General features: G+C 40.4%; 1 protein-coding gene across 1 annotated transcript; it reads left to right on the forward strand.

The window, feature by feature from the left end:
• The first annotated feature begins 78 nt into the window (after positions 1-78).
• Positions 79-21502, forward strand: LOC135082848 (isoleucine--tRNA ligase, mitochondrial). The gene is made up of 12 exons (XM_063977609.1): positions 79-283; positions 424-546; positions 789-1153; positions 1550-1663; positions 2930-3132; positions 3665-3831; positions 6244-6477; positions 14577-14743; positions 15735-15873; positions 16943-17097; positions 19327-19470; positions 19917-21502. The coding sequence occupies exons 1-12, from the start codon at positions 89-91 to the stop codon at positions 20773-20775; spliced, it is 2865 nt and encodes a 954-aa protein (XP_063833679.1). The 5' UTR covers positions 79-88; the 3' UTR covers positions 20776-21502.
• Positions 21503-23404: the final 1902 nt, after the last annotated feature.

Below are 23404 nucleotides of genomic sequence, written 5' to 3' on the forward strand. Positions count from 1 at the left end.
AATAGTAAAAATGGAACACGCCGCTCCCTTGAAAAAGTAAAATGTCAAATTGAAAAGCTGTCAAATTTGATTTTATAACCTAAAAAAAATGTTTATGTCGAAAAATAGTAATAAATATTATTTAAAATATTTAAATTCGCTTGGAAAATGGACTTGTGCGGTCCGTGTACGTTCAAAGAGTTCGGCTGAACCCAAGACAAAAGCTTATTCACATACTATTCTCACGCCTAAAACAAATTTTCCAGCCCGATCTAACAATGCTAAAAAAGAGGAAATTGCAAAGGTAATTCAGTGTTAAAATTATATTTCTTAGCATAGAACTCTTAAATGATGCTTTAGGTCCATAACCATGCCAATTATCTGCAAATAAAGTGTAATTTTGATGTCAAAAAAATATTTCAAACTATGGAGTATTTTTATCAGATAGCGCAGTTTTCCGAGCTCTACAACTGGCAAAGAGAACAGTTGAATGGTCCAGAATTCGTATTACATGATGGCCCGCCATACGCCAATGGAGATTTGCATATGGGTCATGCAGTAAATAAGGTAAACATAAAAAAAAATAGATTTCTCATACTTAATGCACTAATTGTTCATATTATAATGCATGACTAATGCACTTATCACTGATAAGAACGAATACTTACGCCTCACGAAAAGGGAATCCCCAGAAACACAAAATGAAAACTCTTTATGAAGAGTTTAGATAGTAATTTATAATTTTCCGGGGATTCCCTTTTCATAAACACTTAAATAAGTAAGCCATTACCTATTTTGATACTTTTCAGATAATAAAAGACATAAACAACAGAAGTCAGGTGCTCCAAGGAAATAAAGTACATTACATACCTGGATGGGATTGTCACGGCTTACCCATAGAGCTAAAAGCGTTACAAAAATCCAAAGAGAAATCTACCGATGAGACTAGCCCAGTTCAAATAAGAGAAACGGCTAGAAAATTCGCTTTGAAAACAATGAAAAGGCAAAAAGATGCATTCAAAAGTTGGGGCGTTATGGCTGACTGGGACAACCAGTACTACTTGACGTTGAATAAAGATTACGTTCAAAATCAGCTGAGACAGTTTTATAAAATGTATACGTCTGGATTGATATTCCGTGCCTTGAAACCTGTTTACTGGTCACCATCATCAAAGTAAGTGTTTTTTTATTAGTTATAATAGTTTTGTTCTTGATTTTTCACAAGTAGCTTGCCTAGCAGTTGAGTATTCAATTAATTTTAAACTAAACATGAAACTACCCTGTAGAAAAGTACTCTGGGTTGGTTTTTCTTAATCAATTGGTAGCTGTCCCATTAACTTGAATTTTAGGGCACAGCTTCTCTAAAAACCAAACATTATTTTAAGTTTTAAATCTGAGTAACTAATTTAGTAAACCTAGTTAGTATTGGTACACATTAATGCATGCAATTACACACAACCCAACTCTACTTCTAGTTATAAAAGACAATTAATTTTCATTCAAAGCAAAATTTTTTGGAGGATCTAAAATTCACAGGTAAGGTAAGTAATGAACACCTGGTTTCTTTCAGAACAGCTTTGGCTGAGGCAGAATTGGAGTATGACCATCAATTCAAAAGCAAGGAGGTATATGTCACATTCCCTGTTGAGAAGTTGCCTCCAAAGCTACAGCATGCAGCATCAAAGTAAGATACTGTAATGAGGGCTATCGTTTTTATACTTAACAGTTGGCACCCCTGGCGATTGACAGGACCTTACTCTACAGTGGCGCCATCTTGATGAGTGCAAATGCGATAGTCCTCCTACCACTTTAGCGCTCACAAGTTGGCGCCACTGTCTTCGCTACTAGCAAGTGACAGGACCTTACTCTACAGTGGTGCTAACTGGTGAGCGCTAAAACGATAGCCCTCATTAATTTGATAGTAACACATAAAATTATAAAACCTTGTTTTAATTAAACCACATAAAGGCATAATGGAAATTGTAGAAAAAGTAACTATATTTTTTTGTAGTGTGCCTTATGTGCCGAGCATAGTATTAAGGCACATTTAACGCAGTATTATGCTCCATTCAGTGTCAGTTTATAACTAAAATAATATATCTTTGTATCCAAAAGTTATCAAATACCTACAAAGTTTCTTTTTAGGTAATTTTTATTTGTGCACACCTTATGAGTAAAATTGGGTGAAATCAAATTCAAATACAATAATTTATTTGCTAGAATACATAATTACATGCTCGTTTTACAAAGCAGATCTTATAGCTAATATGATTCCCATGTATTCAGCCTGCAAGCAGACATACAAATATTTTCTCCTCTATTTAACTCTACTTGTTTCTCTCCTGGGATAGATAATTCCATTTATCTTCTATCAACCTTTTAAACTGGACAAAGACCTTCCCCAAGGATTTCCATAACAACCGGTCCTGCGCTGCCCGCATCCAGGTACTTCCCGCGACCTTAATCAGATCGTCGGTCCACCTAGTGGGGGGCCTGCCCATACCATACTATACATCTTACGGCCCCTGATCTCCACTCGAGAACTTTTCATCCTACTAATCCTACTAATATTATAAATGCGAAAGTTTGTATGGATATCTGGATGTTTGTTACTCTTTCACGCAAAAACTTTACAGTATTGTTGTTTATAACCTAGAATAACATATAGGCTATAATTTATGACTATATGTGACAAACTAAATTACACGCGGGTGAAGCCGCGGGCAAAAGCTAGTTAAAAATAAATATTGTATAGTCTGGTCCGCGAGCACGTAGAATTTTGTCCAGTGACCCCAAGCTACCCATCCTTATCGCTCGCGCCTAATTATATTGCTGTCGCGACTGTGCGACGGGTGCCCGCAGTGAGTGTGCGAGCGCGACAGCAACATAATTACGCGCGAGATAATTACGTCGCACAGACCGGGCTTTAGTCTTCTTTATTATTTTGCAGCCAAACCATCCAAGCTATTATCTGGACGACCACACCGTGGACTCTCGTGGCCAACAGGGCCATCTGCTACGGTCCCCAGATGAAGTACAGTCTGGTGACATTAAGCAGTAAGCCAGGACATTTGTACCTCATGGGCAGCGGCCTCATTGAGGGGCTGGAGAAAACTCTGGGAGCGGAGATTAGTAAAGTGCTTGAGTTTGATGGTGAGTTACATAGTTATGTTTCTGTTTTTCTTATTGAGACTGAATTTAGTTATTCTTCAATATAAAGTGACTGCTCATCAATTTCATTTGCCAGTAGGCTTGAAGTACTAATTCTGAGATATTTTATGCATTACGTATTTAAAAAGGGTTTTATGAATAAACTAGCTTTTTTCCTGCGGCTTCAGACGATTTCCCATGCCATGGCTTCTTAGCGCAATTTGATTTTTTCTTATACATAGGGGTTTTCCCCCCTAGGTTGTCTGGAAGAGATCGTATCATAGCGATAGCACGCCCTAAATTCTGCAGTTTCTTTTGTGTATTTTCTTTTCTTTTTTCGTGTATAAAGTGTCTAAAGCCTGGTCCGTGAGCACGTAGAATTTTGTCCAATGACCCCAAGCTACCCATCCTTATCGGTCGTGCGTAATTATATTGCTGTCGCGACTGTGCGACGGGCGCCCGCAGTGAGTGTGCGAGCGCGACAGCAACAAACAGAAACAAACTATCTTTCTACTAATCTATCTATATTTCTTAGGACAAGAGCTCGCCGGCACCACGTACAGAAACAAACTGGTCAACGAAACGCTGCCGTTCCTCGAAGGCGGCCACGTGACCGAAGGCAAGGGTACCGGCCTAGTTCACACGGCGCCGGCGCACGGCCCTGAAGATTTCTTAGTCGCGCTGAAGAATAACATGACTGTGGTATGAAATTGTTTTTTTTACAGGTGAATAGGGGTGAAGACGGAAAAGAGGGCTATACAGGGTGGAAACGATAAGTGATCTCACTCGATTATTTCTAAACTATACAAGATATCCAAAAACTAGTTACTGATCCTGAAAGTGCTTCACGAGCTCTATCCAACGGTACCAATAATAGGTTACAAAATAAACTGGATCTATCTGAAAATTCAATGTTTCCAGCCTCCATACATTTAGTAAATCCACATAATATTAAAAACTATACAAGATATCGAAAAACTGGTTACTGATCCTGAAAGTGCTTCACGAGCTTTATCCAACGGTACCAATAATAAGTTATAAAATAAACTGAATCTATCCGAAAATTCAATGTTTCCAACTTCCATACAATTACTACTGCCACAGTCATGGCACTCATGTGACATGAGTCATGTTGATAATATTATAGCAAGTAAAGCTTAAAGCCAATGTTTTCCATGAATAATTTTAAATAAGAATGCAATTTACGAGTTAATTTTAAGTGTTTGTTATTTAAAATGAAAAAAATAACACTTCTAATATTGTGTGGCTAGCATAGTGGCATACATTTAGTATGGAGGCTGAAAACATTGAATTTTTTGATAGATCCAGTAATTCTGTAACCTATTACTGATATCGTTTGAAAGAGCTCGTGAAGCACTTTCAGGATCAGTAACCAGTTTTTCAATATCTTGTATAGTTTAGAAATAATCGAGTGAGATCACTTAACGTTTCCACCCTGTAGAGGGCAGGATTCAAGGGGCTAAGAGAGGAATATGGCAAAAAAACTCCAACTCCTCTGGCCATTGTGGAGATGGTGAAATCCTTCATTTGTCCTAAGGGGGCGTCCATTAATTACGTGAGACAATTTTGGCAGTTTTTCAACCCCCCCACCCCCCCTTGGTGAGATTTTGCTCGACCCCCTCCCCCTCCCCCTAATCTCACGTGAGATTTTTCAAAATTCGTAATTGCAACGTAAATAAGTTTATCTATGCTTCGATTAGTTAGTACTCGTACCTACCTACATACTCGTACATTAGATTCATTCATATACATTTAAACCTTTCTTAACGTAGTATCTTTCATAACGTATCACAATATCTTTTTGGGTTCGTTGTAGAATGTAAAATCTGTAAAATTTCTATTTTAATTGTACACTATTTCTTGCTGAAAAAATATTACGTGATATTTGTCGAGACCCCCCCCCCCCCTCTCCCCCACGTGAGATTTAGTGAGGTTTTTCTTGACCCCCTCCCCCTCCTAAACGTCTTACGTAATTAATGGACGCTCCCTGACTAACCCGATAGTTATGACGTCTTTATCTTACCGTTTAACAAATAGTGTCGCTTCAGTAAAAAAATGAGATGTTATCAAAAAAAACTTATGATGTTGGCTCTCAGTACCTACTTTCATATCTCAAAGTTCCTTTCACACTTTAGAACAGCCTTCATAATGTTACATATAAGTCAAGACAGCACAGTTTTAAAGTAACTTAGTACATTATACAAAACGTTGCCGTTCCTCGAAGGCGACACGAGTCTCGTTCACACGGCGCCTGCGTACGGCCCTGAAGACTTCTTATTCGCACTGAAGAATAACATGACTGTGGTATGAATTAAAGGACGTAGCGCATATCACCCGGAAAGGAATCGTAAAGCAGGGTACTCATCTAGCCGTGTAGCATGTAATGTATCAGATACTGTATCAAGTGAGTACATAGGCACGAGCCCGCAGCGAGCTGCTCGCGTGGTTCGCAGGGAGATCGCAGCGACCCGCCGAGTGGCGGTATAACTGCGAGCACAAAGGCGGCTCGCAGTAGGATCCAGGAACTCGCAGCCAGATACGCGATGACCGTGGACGAGCCGTACTCACTTGAAGGTTGGTTACGTTACATGCTACGTTACGTGCTACATGGTAGGTGAGTACCCTGCCTAAACGTATCAACTCGAGGTGGTCAGTATTCTTTGTATGTCTCCATACTGCAACACACTTATCCGAACCGTAACGTAAACGCCTCGCCTTGGGGTTGACAGCTCACAAAAGGCGATACGTTTTTAATCCCTTTCCGAGTTGATAAGGCTTCTATGACCTTTACTTTCCAAGGCATGCTAGCTCATTAACTTATGACCACCACTTATGAGCTGCGGGACACAATATGTGTAAAGCCCGGTCTCTGAGCACGTAGAATTTTGTCCAATGACCCCAAGCTACCCATCCTTATCGCTCGCGCGTAATTGTGTTGCTGTTGCGCTCGCACACTCCCTGCGATCGCACATCGCACAGTCGCGACAGCAATATAATTACGCGCGAGCGATAAGGATGGGTAGCTTGGGGTCAATGGACAAAATTGTACGTGCTCAGCGACCAGACTATAGAATGATGTATCATTCCTTTCAGAAATGTAATGTAGACGAAGCAGGTTGCTACACAAACCTGGATCCTGAACTGAACGGTCTCCCAGTCCTCACAGCAGGCCAGGATACCGTCATCCAACGCCTGGGCGACTCCATCATTCATCAAGGGACATACGTGCACTCCTATCCTCTGGATTGGCGGACGAAGAAGCCCGTCATCATCAGAGCTAGCCAGCAATGGTTTATTGATACTGCTGCGCTGAAGGAGAAGGCTTTGGTAAGTTTTGAACATTACTCTCTTTTGTGTTGCGCAGTCGGGTAAATCTGGATCCAACAAGTATTTTGCAGCTCTCTTATTAGTCATAGTCATAGTCATTTATTCCATAAACAATAACATTATCGTATTGGAAATATACAAAAAACATGAAAAATTTAAAAACATCAACCGATATAAAATCACAAATTATACAACACAGCATAAAACTTTAAGGACTTTAGTTCTTTTGATGCTACTTGGCCTAATGGTTTGCGTATCGGATTATTGTGCCAGCGGTTGCGGCTTCGATCCCAGTGGCCTAATTCACGAATTGAACTTGAAACTTGACGTTTAGAAGTCGACCTTTTGAAAGTTCTAAATCCGTATTCACAAGGGTCATTTCGATAGAACGATCACTCGATAGGATCGCAACTCAGCGATTTGTTGTCGTTGAAGTTTTGTTACGTGAATAAGGCTACTGTACAATACCTAAAATACAAACATTGTAGTGTGTTGGTTTTCTATTATAATATAATTTACAAAAACACGTAAGGTTCGTAACTATTTACTTTAAACAACACTAGCTTTCCGCCCGCGGCTTCGCGCGCGTGGACTACATTATCTACATATTTTACGGAACCCTATTTTATTCCAAAATAAAATATAGCCTATGTTACTCGTGGATAATGTAGCTTTCGAATGGTAAAAGAATTTTTAAAAACGGTCCAGTAGTTTTTGAGCCTATTCATTACAACCAAACAAACAAACAAAGTTTTCCTCTTTATAATATTAGTGTAGATAATATTAGTGTAGATTACAGAGTGAAGGTACGCACAAAAAAGGTACAAAAATTTGCATTGATTTTAACTGACTCACGAAATCTCAGAAACTTCAAGTGCTAGTCTCAAATTTTGCATGAGATCCTTTCAGAACGTAGGTGCTCACTAAGAACGGATTTTACGAAACTCCACCCTTGAGGGGATAAAACGGGATCCACGCGTACGAAGTCGCGGGCGGCCGCTAGTACAGAATAAAGATAGAGAAAGAAAATAAAATAAATATATTATTATTCATTTATAAAAACTTTTTTCTTTGCATTTGCACTTTTTCACTATGAGCAAGTCTGTACCTTTACAAAAACTAAAAACCAAAATAGTATTTCCTCTGACTCGTGAAGGATTTGAACCTCCGCCCTCCGATGGTCAAGTGAATTCTTATATCGGCGCTCTAACCTACTGAGCTAACGAGTCTTGTTCGATGCGGACGAAAACTGGCTTTGGTTTCGTAAATATGACGTCACGATGACGTCAGTTTGTGTTCCTGGCGCAGTGCGATGACTCCTCGCGTTATATGGGTCGTTTGGAATGTGGGCTTTAATGCGTGGCGATTAGACTGACTTTTGAATGTTATTGTGGGCGGTTTTTGTAGACAGGTGAGTCATGTGACCTTGCATTGTAGATAGTAATTTAATGACAGCTATTATCTTTTATTATCACAAAACAAAATAATCATGTTTGTTTATTTTCTGGCTTAAAGGTGTTTTTAATGTCGTGTGGATTTAATTACGACGCGAGATTGCCTCGCATGAAAGTGTCCTTTTCAACTTACCAAAGAGGCAATGAAATCACCAAATCTGTGAATGAGGGTTTTCGCGTATGAAAAATCCGCCAGATGGCAATACTTAGACGCGAGGTCCAAATGCTGCATGATTGGTTATTTTTGACATGACATTGACAGATATGTAAAAATCCACCAATCACGCAGCAGTCAGACCCCACATCCTCGTCCCGCCATCTAGCGGATCATTCATACGCGAAAACCCTCATTGAAACAGGATGAGCATTAGAATTTATAATTTAACCCAAAATCTCCAAAGCTTCGCCTTTTTACATACTGATGTTTTGTATCAAACATTTATAATTCGCTGTTACCTTGACTGGTTATTTTGAGCTTGCGATGCGGAGAGTTGATAAATACTCGTACTTATCGAAAAAGTATTTGGACGATACGTACTAACGCCCGTATTCACAAACGATGTTTGCTTAAGGCCGGGTAGCAGAGAAAATGGCGAAAATGAGGTTTTCATTTTTCATTTTTGAGGTACTAAACAGTAAAATTAAAGGCTAAGATTTTTATTGGGCATAGTTGAGGATATTTTCTAGGGCTATTAACGGATGGAAACACGATTTGATGAAGTTGACTCGATAGAATAAATTCCCAAAGTTACCTCTATTCGTTTTCTATTTATGGTTTTATTTTTAAAATAAGCGATTTGAGATTCTAAATCTTTTACTAAACTAAAGTTCAGAAATAACTCGAGGGCTTTTAACGGATGAAATTTTTATATTGCGTCTTATTTAGTTACTATGTTAAAAAATGTGGAAAAAATCGTCCATGACGGCTTGGACAATCTCAATCAGTCGCGCGGTGGCGCTTACGGAGGACGGACGCGTGTCAGTTTTTTGGTCGTGACAGTTCGCGATTTGTCAATATTTTTGACAATGATGACTTTGATGAGTCACAGTATAATAATATCAGTGTTACTGGAGAAAGCTTAAATTTTTGAGAATTTAAATTTATCAATTTTGTCTACCTATTGAAATTTAAATCGTTCGCATCCTTTTAAACGAAGAATCTACTCATGATACATAGTACATTCCTCAAATATGAGACAAAACCAATGAGTTAAAATTACATTTTAATAGTACCTACATACAATCGTCTTACACTCTTTAGAAGAGCACACTGACACAAATAAATAATAAAAAATACTGTCTAAGGTCTGTAGCTAAAGGTCTAAGCTGTAAGATAGAAGAATCTTCTAGCCAAAAAGATGGCAGATGCAGCATATGTCAACGGATTTAAAACTGGAGTTCATATGGCTGCTTTGGATTCGGTGGAAAGGCGTGCCAGAAGACTTATCGACAGCCCTACCCTTGTTGAAGCGGCGCTCCAGGAACTTGACCATCGCCGTAAGGTAGCATCCCTATCGGTTTTCTACAGGCTACACTTCGGAGAATGTGCGAAAGAATTACACGAATTAATTCCACCAGCCCCCTTCCATCATCGGGGAACCAGACGCAGGTTAGCGTACCATCCCTATATTGATGACATTCCACCAGCTCGCACTAAGCGTTTCGATGACTCTTTTATAATGCGAACAGCTAGGGACTGGAATTCGTTGCCTGCTGCTGTCTTTCCCGAAAACTATAATCCGGGCCTCTTCAAGGCGAGAGTGAATAAGCACTTACAGGGCAGATATGTACCATCCTAGACTGCATCCCACTTAACATCAGGTGCGATTGTGGTCAAATACCTGCCTGGTTATGCATAAAAAAAAATTTAAAAAAAAATATGACTCCTAGAGCGTCCCTTCCTCCACCATGCGTAAGAATTTTCACAAAAATACTGTCTAAGGTCTGTAGCTAAAGGTCTAAGCTGCAAGATAGAAGAATCTTCTAGCCAAAAAGATGGCAGTTGCAGCAGATGTCAACGGATTTAAAACTGGAGTTCATGTGACTCCTTGTAGACTTGAGTGTCTAGAGCGTCCCTTTCTCCACCATGCGTAAGAATTTTCACAAAAATACTGTCTAAGGTCTGTAGCTAAAGGTCTACGCTGCAAGATGGAAGAATCTTCTAACCAAAAAGATGGCAGATGCAGCAGATGTCAACGGATTTAAAACTGGAGTTGATGTGACTCCTTGTAAACTTGAGTGTCTAGAGCGTCCCTTCCTCCACCATGCGTAAGAATTTTCACAAAAATACTGTCTAAGGTCTGTAGCTAAAGGTCTAAGCCGTAAGATAGAAGAATCTTATAGCCAAAAACATGGCAGATGCAGCAGATGTCAACGGATTTAAAACTTGGAGTTCATGTGACTCCTTCTAGACTTGAGTCTCTAGAGTCTAGAGCGTCCCTTCCTCCACCATGCGTAAAAGTTTTCCAAAAATACTGTCTGAGGTCTGTAAGAAAAGTCTAAACTGCAAGATAGAAGAATCTTTTAGCCAAAAACATGGCAGATGCAGCATATATTAACGGATTTAAGACTGGACTGGCACCACTTTGCAATGTCATCCTCTCATTGTTATCTGTAATGTAAATTATTTTTAAAATGTATTTAAAAAATAAAATGTTCGTTTTATTATTTCAATAATCTGACCTCTCAACTCAACTAGACTACACAAACACCTTTGTTCGCAACTGTACTGACGAAACCTCGATATTATACTGTTCATTTAAGATGGCAAGCTTTTTGCTGCGGTAATGCACTCCAGGTGTGATGCTTATTGTTCATAGTGATTTTCGATACAGAGCCCCGTACATACGTTATACATAAATTATGGAAAGAAAACACCCAGACCAATACAAACAAATATGTATGCAATTTTAGTATATTTTTATTTATTAATAAACAAAAAGACTGAACAAAATTGATGCGTGTACTGATTAATGTAATTAACCACATGCAAAGCTTTGTGAATTGCAACAACTACACTCAGCGGCACGGAATTTGGCCCAAGCCTAAACACCCAGATATGAGGCCAAATAGGTGTTGTATACCTAAGTTTCGTGTGACATGTTAACAGAACATTTGTTTTTGTTAATTCAAGAGGCTAGATTAATAAAAATATGCGTCTGTTTAACTTTTTTGACTCTAGAAACGCATTTCGTTGTTGGAGCGTAAAGAGTACAGGTAAGTTTAAATTCGATATTAAATGTTGTAAGGGTTTGGCGTTTTATTTTTTGTTTTTAAATTAATCTTAGGGTTATTCTCGTTTCCATAATTTGAGAATAATGTCCATTACTTCAGCTCAAGTTGCTCAAATAGTGCTGCTTAGAAGTCAAGGGCGTATGCAGCGGGAGATGGCTGAAACTTTCAATTTATGGCGTACAAACTTAAGATACACGTTTAAAAGGCATGGCCATACCGCCTTTTACACAAGAAGACCAAGAAGTGGGGAATTAAGGTGTAAATCAGCGCGCGATGACCCGATTATCGTGCTTGCAATATCAAGAAATCGGGTTCTCACTACGTTTGAGATACGCCAGCGTTTACAAACAACAAGCCTAGTGAATGTCAGTGAGTACACAATAAGAAGAAGGATGGAGGATCATAACCTGCATACTCGAACACCTGCTCGAGGACCAGAACTTCTCCGATACCTTCGCGAAGTGCGACTTACGTTGTCTAGAGAACATGCAAATTGTACGTTAGACTAATGGAGTAAACTCTTTATGAAAACTGTCTGTTTGCGTAGAAACTCTTCTCCGCACCTTCTCTATACACATTCACGGCCGTCTGGAGCTCTTAAGGTGACTCTGCAATCATCGATCCATAGAACTTTACTCCATTAGCCTTGCGCCCAATTTGCATGTTCTCTAGAAAACGTAAGTCGCACTTCGCGGAGGTATCGGAGAAGTTCTGGTCCTCGAGCTGGTCTTCGAGTATGCAGGTTATGATCCTCCATCCTTCTTCTTATTGTGTGCTCACTAACATTCACTGGGCTTGCTGTTTGTAAACGCTGGCGTATCTCAAATGTAGTGAGAACCCGATTTCTTGATATTGCAAGCACGATTATCGGGTCATCGCGAGCTGATTTACTCCTTAATTCCCCACTTCTTGGTCTTCTTGTGTAAAAGGCGGTCAGGTCATGCCTTTTTAACGTGTATCTTAAGTTTGTATGCTATAAATTGAAAGTTTCAGACATCTCCCGCTGCATACACCCTTGACTTCTAAGCAACACTATTTGAGCAACTTGAGCTGAAGACGTAATTGAGCTGAACATTATTCTCAAATTATGGAAACGAGAATAACCCTAAGATTAATTTAAAACAAAAAACAAAACCCCAAACCCTTACAACATTTAATATCGAATTTAAACTTACCCGTACTCTTTACGCTCCAACAACGAAATGCGTTTCTAGAGTCAATAAAGTTAAACAGACGCATTTTTTTATTAATCTAGCCTCTTAAATTAACAAAAACAAATGTTCTGTTAACATGTCACACGAAACTTAGGTATACGACACCTATTTGGCCTCATATCTGGTTGTTTAGGCTTGGGCCAAATTCCGTGCCGCTGAGTGTATAATTTATTATCCAAGCTCTAAATAATCGCTACTACGAGTAACTGATCATAAAATGTTTTTCCAATCGCTCAAGCTCCCGAGGATCTACCGATAGGTCGGGTGACGTAATCTTGAAATTCTTTTAGCCGGCGCGGAACTTCCGGAAGGTCGGGTGACGCCACGCCTCTTTGAACCGTGTTTACTTTGGCAGTTATATTCTATAATATTTATTCGATTCTAAAATATATTCCCAAAAATTTTGAAAGTTGTTTTAATTTGTATCACTTGGATATGATTTGTATTAGAAAGTGCTGTGAGTGTGACGCTTGAACGGAAGGAAGTCAACCTAACCTAACCAACTGCGTATTTCTAAACTGCGTATTTCTATACTGTGTAGCCGCGAGAGCTCTTTGGCGCGCTGTCTTCGGCGAAGTATTGCGCGCGCAGATTTTGACAGCGCGAAATACCTACTTTAGCAGAAATACCAAGCCTTAAGTGAAGCAGCAAATCGAACGCACAGCGTTGAATAGAGCTCTGTAATTAGTTCGTGTATCACCCTGTGCGTCCACGCGCACTGTGAGACCTCATAGTAATGTTTGTGAATACGGGCGTAAAATTCACATGTTATTTATAATACGCATAGCTGCACTTATAGGTAAGTGTAGGTGGCGTGTACACTTACTACAAGCTAACATAGTCCTAATGTCCCTCCCATCCCAGGCCGCTCTAGATAAGGTGGAGATCCTCCAGCCCAGCCTCTTTTGCACTCAGCAGCTGGACTAATGATGATTTCGTGATTCTTTCAAGCTATTATAATATTCTAGGAGGGTTTTGCCCTAATCGCCACGCTTGGCAGGCGGGTTGGCGATCGCAGTTTTTTGCTTGGTTTCGCACGCAGACGCTGCTGCCCGTCCGGTGCTACAGGAGTTTGTCGCCTCTTACGACACGCCTCCTGTTGGCGGTGGGGAAAAGTATTCTTTTACGGCCGTCCCCACACGGCACGGGGCACATAGCTCGTAGAGACGATGGCCGTTGGGGCAGGAAAGTTCTCGAGTGGCGACCACGGGCTGGAAGACGTAGCGTGGGCAGGCCTCCTACTAGGTGGACCGACGATCTGGTAAAGGTCGCGGGAAGAGCCTGGATGCGGGCAGCGCAGGACCGTTCATTGTGGAAAACCTTGGGGGAGGCCTTTGTCCAGCAGTGGACGTCATTTGGCTGAAACGAACGATTATAATATTATTGGCAGGTAGCTAATAGCTCATAAGATAGTCCTCCTTAATTGATTTTTATTATCGATGGTGCAAATCTTCTCATAAAGGTTATAGATGAACTACACTGAAATGTCCCACCGACGACATTGACAGAAGGGCGCCACCATCTTCGTGCAACTATAAGGTTTCCACCGTGGCAAAAGTCGGAACTAGCGATCCGCTATTGACGGTGGCCCCTCTGTCAGTGTCAAATAAAGGACAGTTCAGTGTAGTTCATCTATACTAAACCTTTGTTTGTCATCTGTCATCTGCTTTGCACCGGAGGGAAGTCGAACCTTAACTTCGAACTCTTCCTATGTTCTTCTGATTAATTTCGTTGCGGGTCCAATGACAGTTTAATTTTCCCCCGGGACAAACTTGTCCTCCATTGGTTGGGTTTTTATTGGCGGTCAAGCTGTAGATCCTGGCTACACAGGAGTTGCAACGGTGAGAACGAGAGGTGGGAAACTGGGAATAGTCCCGAAGCTAATATAGTGCTTATGTCCCTCACAGGCCGCTCTAGACAAGGTGAAGATCCTTCCACCGTCCTCGAGTGACCAGTCTCGCCAGGGGTTCCGCGCTCAGCTCGAGTCTGTACAGTACAACCTGTTGATTGAATGGTTGTTGCAAGCTAATTTAGACCTTATGTCCCTCCCAGGCCGCTCTAAACAAGGTGAAGATCCTTCCACCGTCCTCCAGTGACCAGTCTCGCCAGGGGTTCCGTGCTCAGCTCGAGTCTGTACAGTACAACCTGTTGATTGAATGGTTGTTGCAAGCTAATTTAGACCTTATGTCCCTCCCAGGCCGCTCTAGACAAGGTGAAGATCCTTCCACCGTCCTCGAGTGACCAGTCTCGCCAGGGGTTCCGCGCTCAGCTGGAGAAAAGGCCATACTGGTGCATATCCAGGCAGCGGGCGTGGGGCGTGCCGATACCAGCCGTGTATGGAAGGGACAAAGTCATAGTTGATGAGTGAGTATACTTAACAGTGTCTTTTTAATGTCATCTGTAGGCCTATGATGCGCGCCATATGAAACTTTTATCGAGGCATTTATCAATTTTGCTGGATAAACCCATTATTTATTTTATTTGTCAACTGAAATCATAGATAAATGTTATCGTGGCGTGCACCCTAGCTCGGCTGGTATAGATCGTTTCATCCACGAAGACGCGCCCCACCATTCTTCCGCTAATGTTTGAGTGTTATCGGTACACGCTAAATATCCATGAGTGCACACACACTACAATAATGACGCTCGGATTGCTCGGATCAAACTCCCCGCACCCCGCGCTTCCCTCGAACAAAAATTAATGGGGCGCGTCTTTGAGTATGACACGATCTATAGTAGATCGTTTATAGTTATGAGAAGCTATAATCGGGTGAGAATCTATTACTCGTAATTGATATTTCAGAGCTAGCCTCATTTGTTTTTTTGAGAGTAGGTATATGTATATTTATGATGATTAATTAGTCGCTCCTTACGACATCCACTATGAGTGGGCGTGGTGGTCCTATTCTACTCTGCCGAAATTACTTATTTATTTATTTAGAAACTCAACAGCTGTTTTACAATTTTCGTGTTAGTTTGAAGAGCCACCAATATGCCATGTAATGCGAACAGCTAGGGACTGGATTTCTCTGCCTGCTTCCGTCTATCCTGAACACTATAATTCGGCACTACTAATAGGCACTAAAGCCTGGTCCGTGAACACGTAATTAGGATATTGCTGTCGCGACTGTGCGACGCGCGCCCGCAGTGAGTGTGCGAGCGCGACAGCAACATAATTACGCGCGAGCGATAAGGATGGGTAGCTTGGGGTCATTGGACAAAATTCTACGTGCTCACGGACCAGGCTTTAGACATGCTCTGCATAAAAACAATATGAATAGATTGGCATGTCTTAATTTGTCTGAAAGCAGATAAAAGTATCATAAAATCTAATAAAAATCCTACATTTCCAGGCGCATCATAGACAAGTTATGTGCTCTCATGGACGAGAGAGGTCGGAACGTGTGGTGGACTTGCGACGTGCGCGAGTTGGTGCCTGATGATGTACTGGAGAAGCATCAGTTGAGGCCTGAAGACCTCACCAAGGGACAGGTGAGTAAGGTTTTAGTGTTGGGTGTTTTTTTATCCACAACGAGGAAGCTCTTGGCCTGTATCTCACCTGATGGTAAGTGATGATCAGGCCGAAGGTGGAAGCGAGCTTCACCCGGAATCCTCAACCACGGAGGAACTGGCTATCTTACCTCTAACTGCCGGAACACAACAATGCTGTTAACATTGTTGTTATGGCGACAGACTTAGGTAAGATGGTGGTAGCTAGCCAGGCGGACTTAGAACCAGCCCTACCACCAACTAAACGGAACAGAAAAATCTGCCCCCACTGGGAATCGGACCCGGGACCTCTGTGTTTGAAGCAGGTGGTCTTACCACTAGACCACAGAGGCGGTGTAGCATCGAATCGAAGCTACTGAACTAATGAACAAATATTTAGGATTTTTGTATGAAAAACAGTAACGTACTGGCCATGAATCTGTTCCTGTAAAAAACATACAGATCTATTGAGAACCACTACTTTTTATGTCGGGTAATAAACAAAGTGCATTCGTAATTTCATGATCGCTTACGAAGTGATTACGTTCAAATAAAAACACGAAATTGAATTACGAATAGTACTCGGTAACGAATGTAAAGAAATTTGATTTGATTTGATTTGATGACGGTTCGCATTTGTGCTTTTTTAAATATTTTTAAGGGGATAATCTATTTATTGTTTTTGTGGGGTAAAAAAGCTATTAAAACATGAACAATTTCATAATTATAATGAAGGGGTGAGTGGACAAAGGTGTTATCTGACAAAATTGAAGAATCGACTTTTTTGCATGAACATAGGTTTAAGTGATGATAAAATCGACTAATGAGCTCAAAACACGCAATTTTGTTACGTGTCAAACCTTAACAAAGGTGTGATCTGAAAAGCATTCATACATTTCAGGATTCAAATGTGGTATGAGCAGATTAACATTTTCAAACGCTCATAACTCATTTTGTGTTTCTCATACTGTGTTTTTAGCAAATAAACGTTTTGAATTTGAATTTGTTAGTTAAGGCCTTTGTCCACTCACCCCTTCTATTATGTCATAGTTGATGTATTTTCTTTCTTCAGGACATCATGGACATCTGGTTCGATTCCGGCATATCCTGGAGTGCCCTCAACGGCGTAAAGGCCCAGCTATATTGCGAGGGCTACGACCAGCTCACTGGCTGGTTCCAAGCCGCCCTGCTGACTTCCCTGGCCCTTACTGGCGAGGCTCCTTACAAGTTAGTTTCAACCTTATTGCTATAGCTGTAAGATGCACAATAACTAAAAGACTCACCGGGTGATTATGAGTTTCTTTGCTGACTTAGCCCTTACCGGAGAGGCTCCTTACAAGTGAGTTTCAACCATATTGCTATATCTGTAAGATGCACAATAACTTAATGCTAGAACAGACGGTGAAACGCAACTGCAACGAAACTGCAACTGCTAGTTACTTTTGAGTTGCATCTAAGTTTCTGCCATAGCGTCCGTTGAGAGACCACACATGACACGACCAGTTTGAAACTTTCAGTTTCAGTTTCATTCATAAGAATCATCAGAAAGCTGCAGTTTCGTTGCAGTTGCGTTTCACCGTCTGTTCTAGGCCTAAAGGACACACCGGTTGATTCTGAGTTTCCTTGCTTCCTTGGCCCTTACCGGCGAGGCTCCTTACAAGTGAGTTTCAAACTTATTGCTATAGCTGTAAGATGCACAATAACTTAATGCCAGAACAGACGGTGAAACGCAACTACAACGAAACTGCAACTGCTAGTTACTTTTGAGTTGCATCTAAGTTTCTGCCATAGCGTCCGTTGAGAGACCACACATGACGCGACCAGTTTGAAAGTTTCAGTTTCATTCATAAGAATCATCAGAGAGTTGCAGTTTCGTTGCAGTTGCATTTCACCGTCTGTTCTGGGCCTAAAGGACACACCGGGTGATTATGAGTTTCCTTGCTGACTTGGCACTTACTAGAGAGGCTCTTTACAAGTGAGTTTCAACCATATTGCTATAGCTGTAAGATGCACAATAACTAAAGGACTTACCAGGTGATTCCGAGATTCCTTGCTGACTTGGCACTTACTAGAGATCCTCCTGACAAGTAAGTTTCAACCTTATTGCTACAGCCGTAAGATGCACAATAACTAAAGGACTCACCGGGTGATTATGAGTTTCCTTGCTGACTTGGCACTTACTAGAGATCCTCCTGACAAGTAAGTTTCAACCTTATTGCTATAGCTGTAAGATGCACAATAACTTAATGCCAGAACAGACGGTGAAACGCAACTGCAACGAAACTGCACCTGCTAGTTACTTTTGAGTTGCATCTAAGTTTCTGCCATAGCGTCCGTTGAGAGACCACACATGACACGACCAGTTTGAAACTTTCAGTTTCAGTTTCATTCATAAGAATCATCAGAAAGCTGCAGTTTCGTTGCAGTTGCGTTTCATCGTCTGTTCTGGGCCTAAAGGACACACCGGGTGATTATGAGTTTCCTTGCTGACTTGGCACTTACTAGAGAGGCGCCTTACAAGTGAGTTTCAATCTTATTGCGACAGTTATAAGGTTCATAGTGATCTCTAAGGTGTGAAGGCCCAGCTATACTGCGAGGGCTACGACCAGCTCACCGGCTGGTTCCAAGCCGCCCTGCTGACTTCCTTGGCCCTAACCGGCGAGGCTCCTTACAAGTGAGTTTAAACTTTATTACTACAGCTGTAAGATTCATATTGTGACTTATAATAAGCTCGCTTGGTGATTCAAGCGTCTTTCTTTTCGGACGTAGCACATATCGGATTGGCGCCTGACAAGTAAGTTTCAACCTTATTACTACAGCTGTAAGGTTCATAGTGCCCTCAACGGCGTAAAGGCCCAGCTATACTGCGAGGGCTACGACCAGCTCACTGGCTGGTTCCAAGCTGCCCTGCTGACTTCCTTGGCCCTTACTGGCGAGGCGCCTTACAAGTGAGTTTCAACCTTATTGCTATAGCTGTAAGGTTCAATTTTAGTCTCTCTGGCTCTTACCGAAGAGGTTCTTACAAGTAACTTTGAACATAATTTCAACAGGTATAAGGTTCATAATGCAATAAACTAATGAGCTTCTCACCTAACACTACAATTACTCACATATTGGCGAGGCTCCTTACAAGTTTCAACCTTATTCCGACAACTGTAAGAATAATATTTTGATAGACAGATAAATTCACAGGCTGTTTCCAAATGTCCTTGTTGAAATGGCACTTACAAGCGAGGCTCCATATAAGTATAAGTTTTGGCCTTATTACAATAGATATAAGATTCAAGACAATCACCTCTAGGTTGTGAATTCACTGACTGTCCCTAATTGCTTACTAAAAAGGTTCTTTCCATAGAAGTTTCAACCTTATTACGACAGCTGTAAGATTCATAATGTAATCGACTGATTTTTAACCAACTTCAAAAAAGTAGGTTCTCAATTGCATTTTATTTCTAGGTCAATATTCGTCCACGGTTTCGTAGTTGACGACAAAAAGCGCAAGATGTCGAAGTCAATTGGAAATATAATCGAACCCGCGACTATCATCCATGGAGGGAAGGATAAGAACCACCAGCCGGCCTATGGAGTCGATGTCTTGAGGTAAGTAAACACTATTTCAAGGGTAAAAGGGGTAAAACAGACTGGTGAAGATCGCGGGAGGTGCCTGGATGCGGGCGGCGCAAGACCGGTCTTTGTGGAAATCCTTGGGGGAGGCCTTTGTCCAGCAGCGGACGGCATTTGACTGATGCCCGTTTTCACCATCAATCCCTAATTACTAAGTGACCCCTTTGAAAACGAATTTCCTGCTTTTTTTACCTTAGGGGTCACTTAAAAATTAGGGATTGATGGTGAAAACGGGTGTGAAACTAACGAAAAAATGTACTAGCATCATAAAATCTTAAAAATCAGTGAAATCGAGAGTTAAATCCGACTGGGTTGGACCGAAAGAGAGAGAGAGAGAGAGAGAAACCCGACTGCTAAATAGTGGTTATTTTTATTTATTTACAAAGCTGATTATTACTGTGTTTTTCTTATTTTCCCTTTAGGTGGTGGGTAGCCAGTCACTCGACACAGCACTCCCAGATTGTTATCAGCAAGAAACTCTTAAACGACTGCCAGACAGAAGTCATCAGGCTGCGGAACATCATCAAATACCTTCTCGGTGTCGTCACGGACTTGGACAAAGACCATTTTAGCCAACAACCAAAATTAAACTACTTCGATCAGTATATGGTTCGCGAAACTCATGAATTTTTAAAACAAGTTAACGAACATTACAATAATTTTAGATACAATTCTGTAGCTCAAAGTATACTGTATTTTATTAGTAACAAAGTGTCTGGGCTATATTGCCATTGTATTAAAGATAGGCTGTACTGTTCAAGCAAAGAATCCAATGAGCGTATTTCAGTACAGTTAGTCGTTCACACAATATTGACGTCTATATCCAAAGCGCTAGGACCGATTATGCCGCATCTGATCGAAGAAGCATGGCAATACCATCCGCTGTATAAAAATCCATTCTATTTCACAAAAGATATCCCAATGTTGCCAGCCACAAATATTGATACGTCGATAATGGATACGATTTTGGATATAAAAAAAGATATTTGTGTGATCACAAAAAATGAGAATTTAAAGAAGTTTAATGCGACCATAAAATTAGATTCAAACTTATTTGATAAGTTAAAAGAACTAAATGTGTCAGATGGCTCAAATGACAGTGTGCTGAGCGAAATATTGGAGCTGTCAAAAGTTAATTTGGAGGTTATAAATGGCGGGAAAAATTGGCTAATAGAAATAGAGGAAAGTAATGCGAACCAGTGCTTGAGATGTAGGAAATATAACGTGTATGACAATAGTGATAAGTGTGTAAGATGTGATAATGTTTTGAGTTCATTATAAGTATTATAAGAGTTGAAAGACGTCTGAATATTTAAAAAGCTGTAGAGTATAATAACTTCAAATAACGTAAACAAAATGCATTTTACAGTTGTAATTCTAATTTGTAGTAAAAAAAACGAACTGACTGTACTTATTACAGAACGCATCATAAAATATTATAATAACGTATGCATCCCCACTTCCCACCGACATTAGTACCATTTGAAAGCCTAGTACTAAATTCCTTTCATTAAAGGAAAGGCTTTTACCCCAAAAATGTGTCTTTAGAAGGATCCAGAGTCACTTCTTCAAAAAATAGGTAGTTACGCTTGGGCCAACTTTTATGGCTATAAAACTGTTAAATTGGGATTAATTGCTATCCATCTGTTAAAAAGGACACGTAAGATCATTATTTGGTTTTATAACCACAAAAATTGGTCTACTTGGTCCCATTGGTGAGCCCCAAGTGAGGCCTTTTTTCAAGTCACATTTATGGTACCTTTTAATTGTTTATAAAAAAAATTCATGTGTTTTTCTTTAAGTTTATTTAATGGGCTTTCAAATAACACCAATATTGTTGGGGCACCATGATTGTGTCAGAAGAAAATCTTTAAAGTTCGCGTCGCGGAAGGTGCGATTTATTTGATGTCGAGTGTATTTAGTGCCATCACAAGACAGAATACCACAAGGCAGAATAAATGACTGACATTGAATAAAGTTTTGAGCTGCCTTCTGTAATACGGGCCTTAGCTAAGGGGCCATCCATAAAGTACGTCACACGAATTTCATGATTTTTTGACCCCCCCTCCGTCCTTGTCACAGGTGGTCACATTTCTGAGACCCCCCCCTCCCTAGTGTGACGTAACATGTTTTGCAATTTCACATCGAAAAATTATTAAATTAACAGCAGTTCCGAAATTAGTTTTATTTCCATTTAAATAAAGTATTTTTTTTTTTATGAAATCAACATTACATCAAATATTTGAAACAATTGAAATGTGATGTCACGAAACTTAGGACCCCTCCCACCCCTTGTCACACCATGTCACACTTTGTCAACCCCCTCCCCCCCTCTTTAAATGTGTGATCATTATTTATTAAAATAAAGAAATCAGTTTGTGATGCTCTATTATAGAATGGAATTTATATGCCTAATTTTTATTTATTTATTTACTAGCTTTCCACCCTCGGCTTCGCCCGCGTGAAATTTTGTCTGTCACAGAAAACGGCGTCCCTGTTTCAAAAATCGGGATAAAACTATCCTATGTCCTTTCCCGCGACTCAAACTATATCTATGCCAAATTTCATCAAAATCGGTTCAGTGGTTTAGGCGTGAAAGAGAGACAGACTTACTTTCGCATTTATAATATTAGTATAGATGGATAGACAACAGCCCAATATCAGTTTAGGTTACTATGTTTTTGTAAGTTTTTGTAGGCCAATTATGACTATCCAAGAATTTTGTTTTGACTTCTAAAGTTTGTGTTCGTGTATGTTGTTGATAATACTGGTTTATATTTATCATAGATTTATTGTTATTTAAATATTAGTAACGACAACGAGTAATAAAAACATAACGTTTATAATTTGTGTTTTATTATTATTATGCTCCTTGCGTTTGTTATAATAGCTTTATTTATCCCTTATTTTCCTGTGTACCCTTGGCTGTTCCCTTGATGGTACAGTGGAAAATAAATTTTAACCGCTGTACCCTATAAAGGTACACTACAAACAACTTTATAAGGGAAACGTTTAAAAAAATACCAAAAGGTTACTTTGACTCGTGAAGGATTTGAACCTCCGCCCTCCGATGGTCAAGTGAAAGCTTATATCGGCGCTCTAACCTACTGAGCTAACGAGTCTTGCTCGACGCGGACCAAAACTGGCTTAGCGTCCAGAAATATGACGTCACACACCAGTTGATTCATTCACGAAATGAGCAAGCTTACGAATCGACGAAGATAGAACGAAAAATGAACTTTAAGGACTTGGCATAAGTATTACTGTGGAGTAACCACTCGTTTTACTATCGAAAAAACTTTCATCGCTCATGTACAGACTACAGCATCATCAAAATAAATTCGGGCACCTTATGCAGTTGCAATAAAGGCTATTTTATATCGAAAATGTATTTTATAGTCCAATGTCCTGGCGTTTGTACCATACAGTCACCGGTCATTGTGGAACTCCTTGGGGGAGGCCTTTGTCCAGTAAGTAGTGGACGTCATTTGGCTGAAACGAACGACACACAGTTTCGTAATAATTAATATAATGACGTCCCGATGCTGTCCGGACGACCGGATCACGCTAATGCAAATCCGGACGGCCCGGACACGAGATTCGTTAGCAATCAGTGGCATTATGATGTGCATTAATCCCCCTATGAACCGTGGTCCCACCGCTATAACCCACTGGTGGGTTCATCTATCAGTAGCTAATATATCTTTTGAGTTGCGTATCTTAGTTTTAGATGTAGATAGATTATTTTGAAAAAGAGCAGCCTCTTATTCAAATAAGTAGTTGACTGAGTTTCTTCCGCAGCTTCTTTTCAGCACCACCTCATATTTTAAAGACTACTTAGTCTTTATGCCCGTTTTCACCATCAATTCCTAATTTGTAAGTGACCCCTATATGGTAATAAATAACAGGA

The sequence above is a fragment of the Ostrinia nubilalis genome, chromosome 22 (genome assembly GCF_963855985.1).
Source record: "Ostrinia nubilalis chromosome 22, ilOstNubi1.1, whole genome shotgun sequence".
Lineage (NCBI taxonomy): Eukaryota > Metazoa > Arthropoda > Insecta > Lepidoptera > Crambidae > Ostrinia > Ostrinia nubilalis.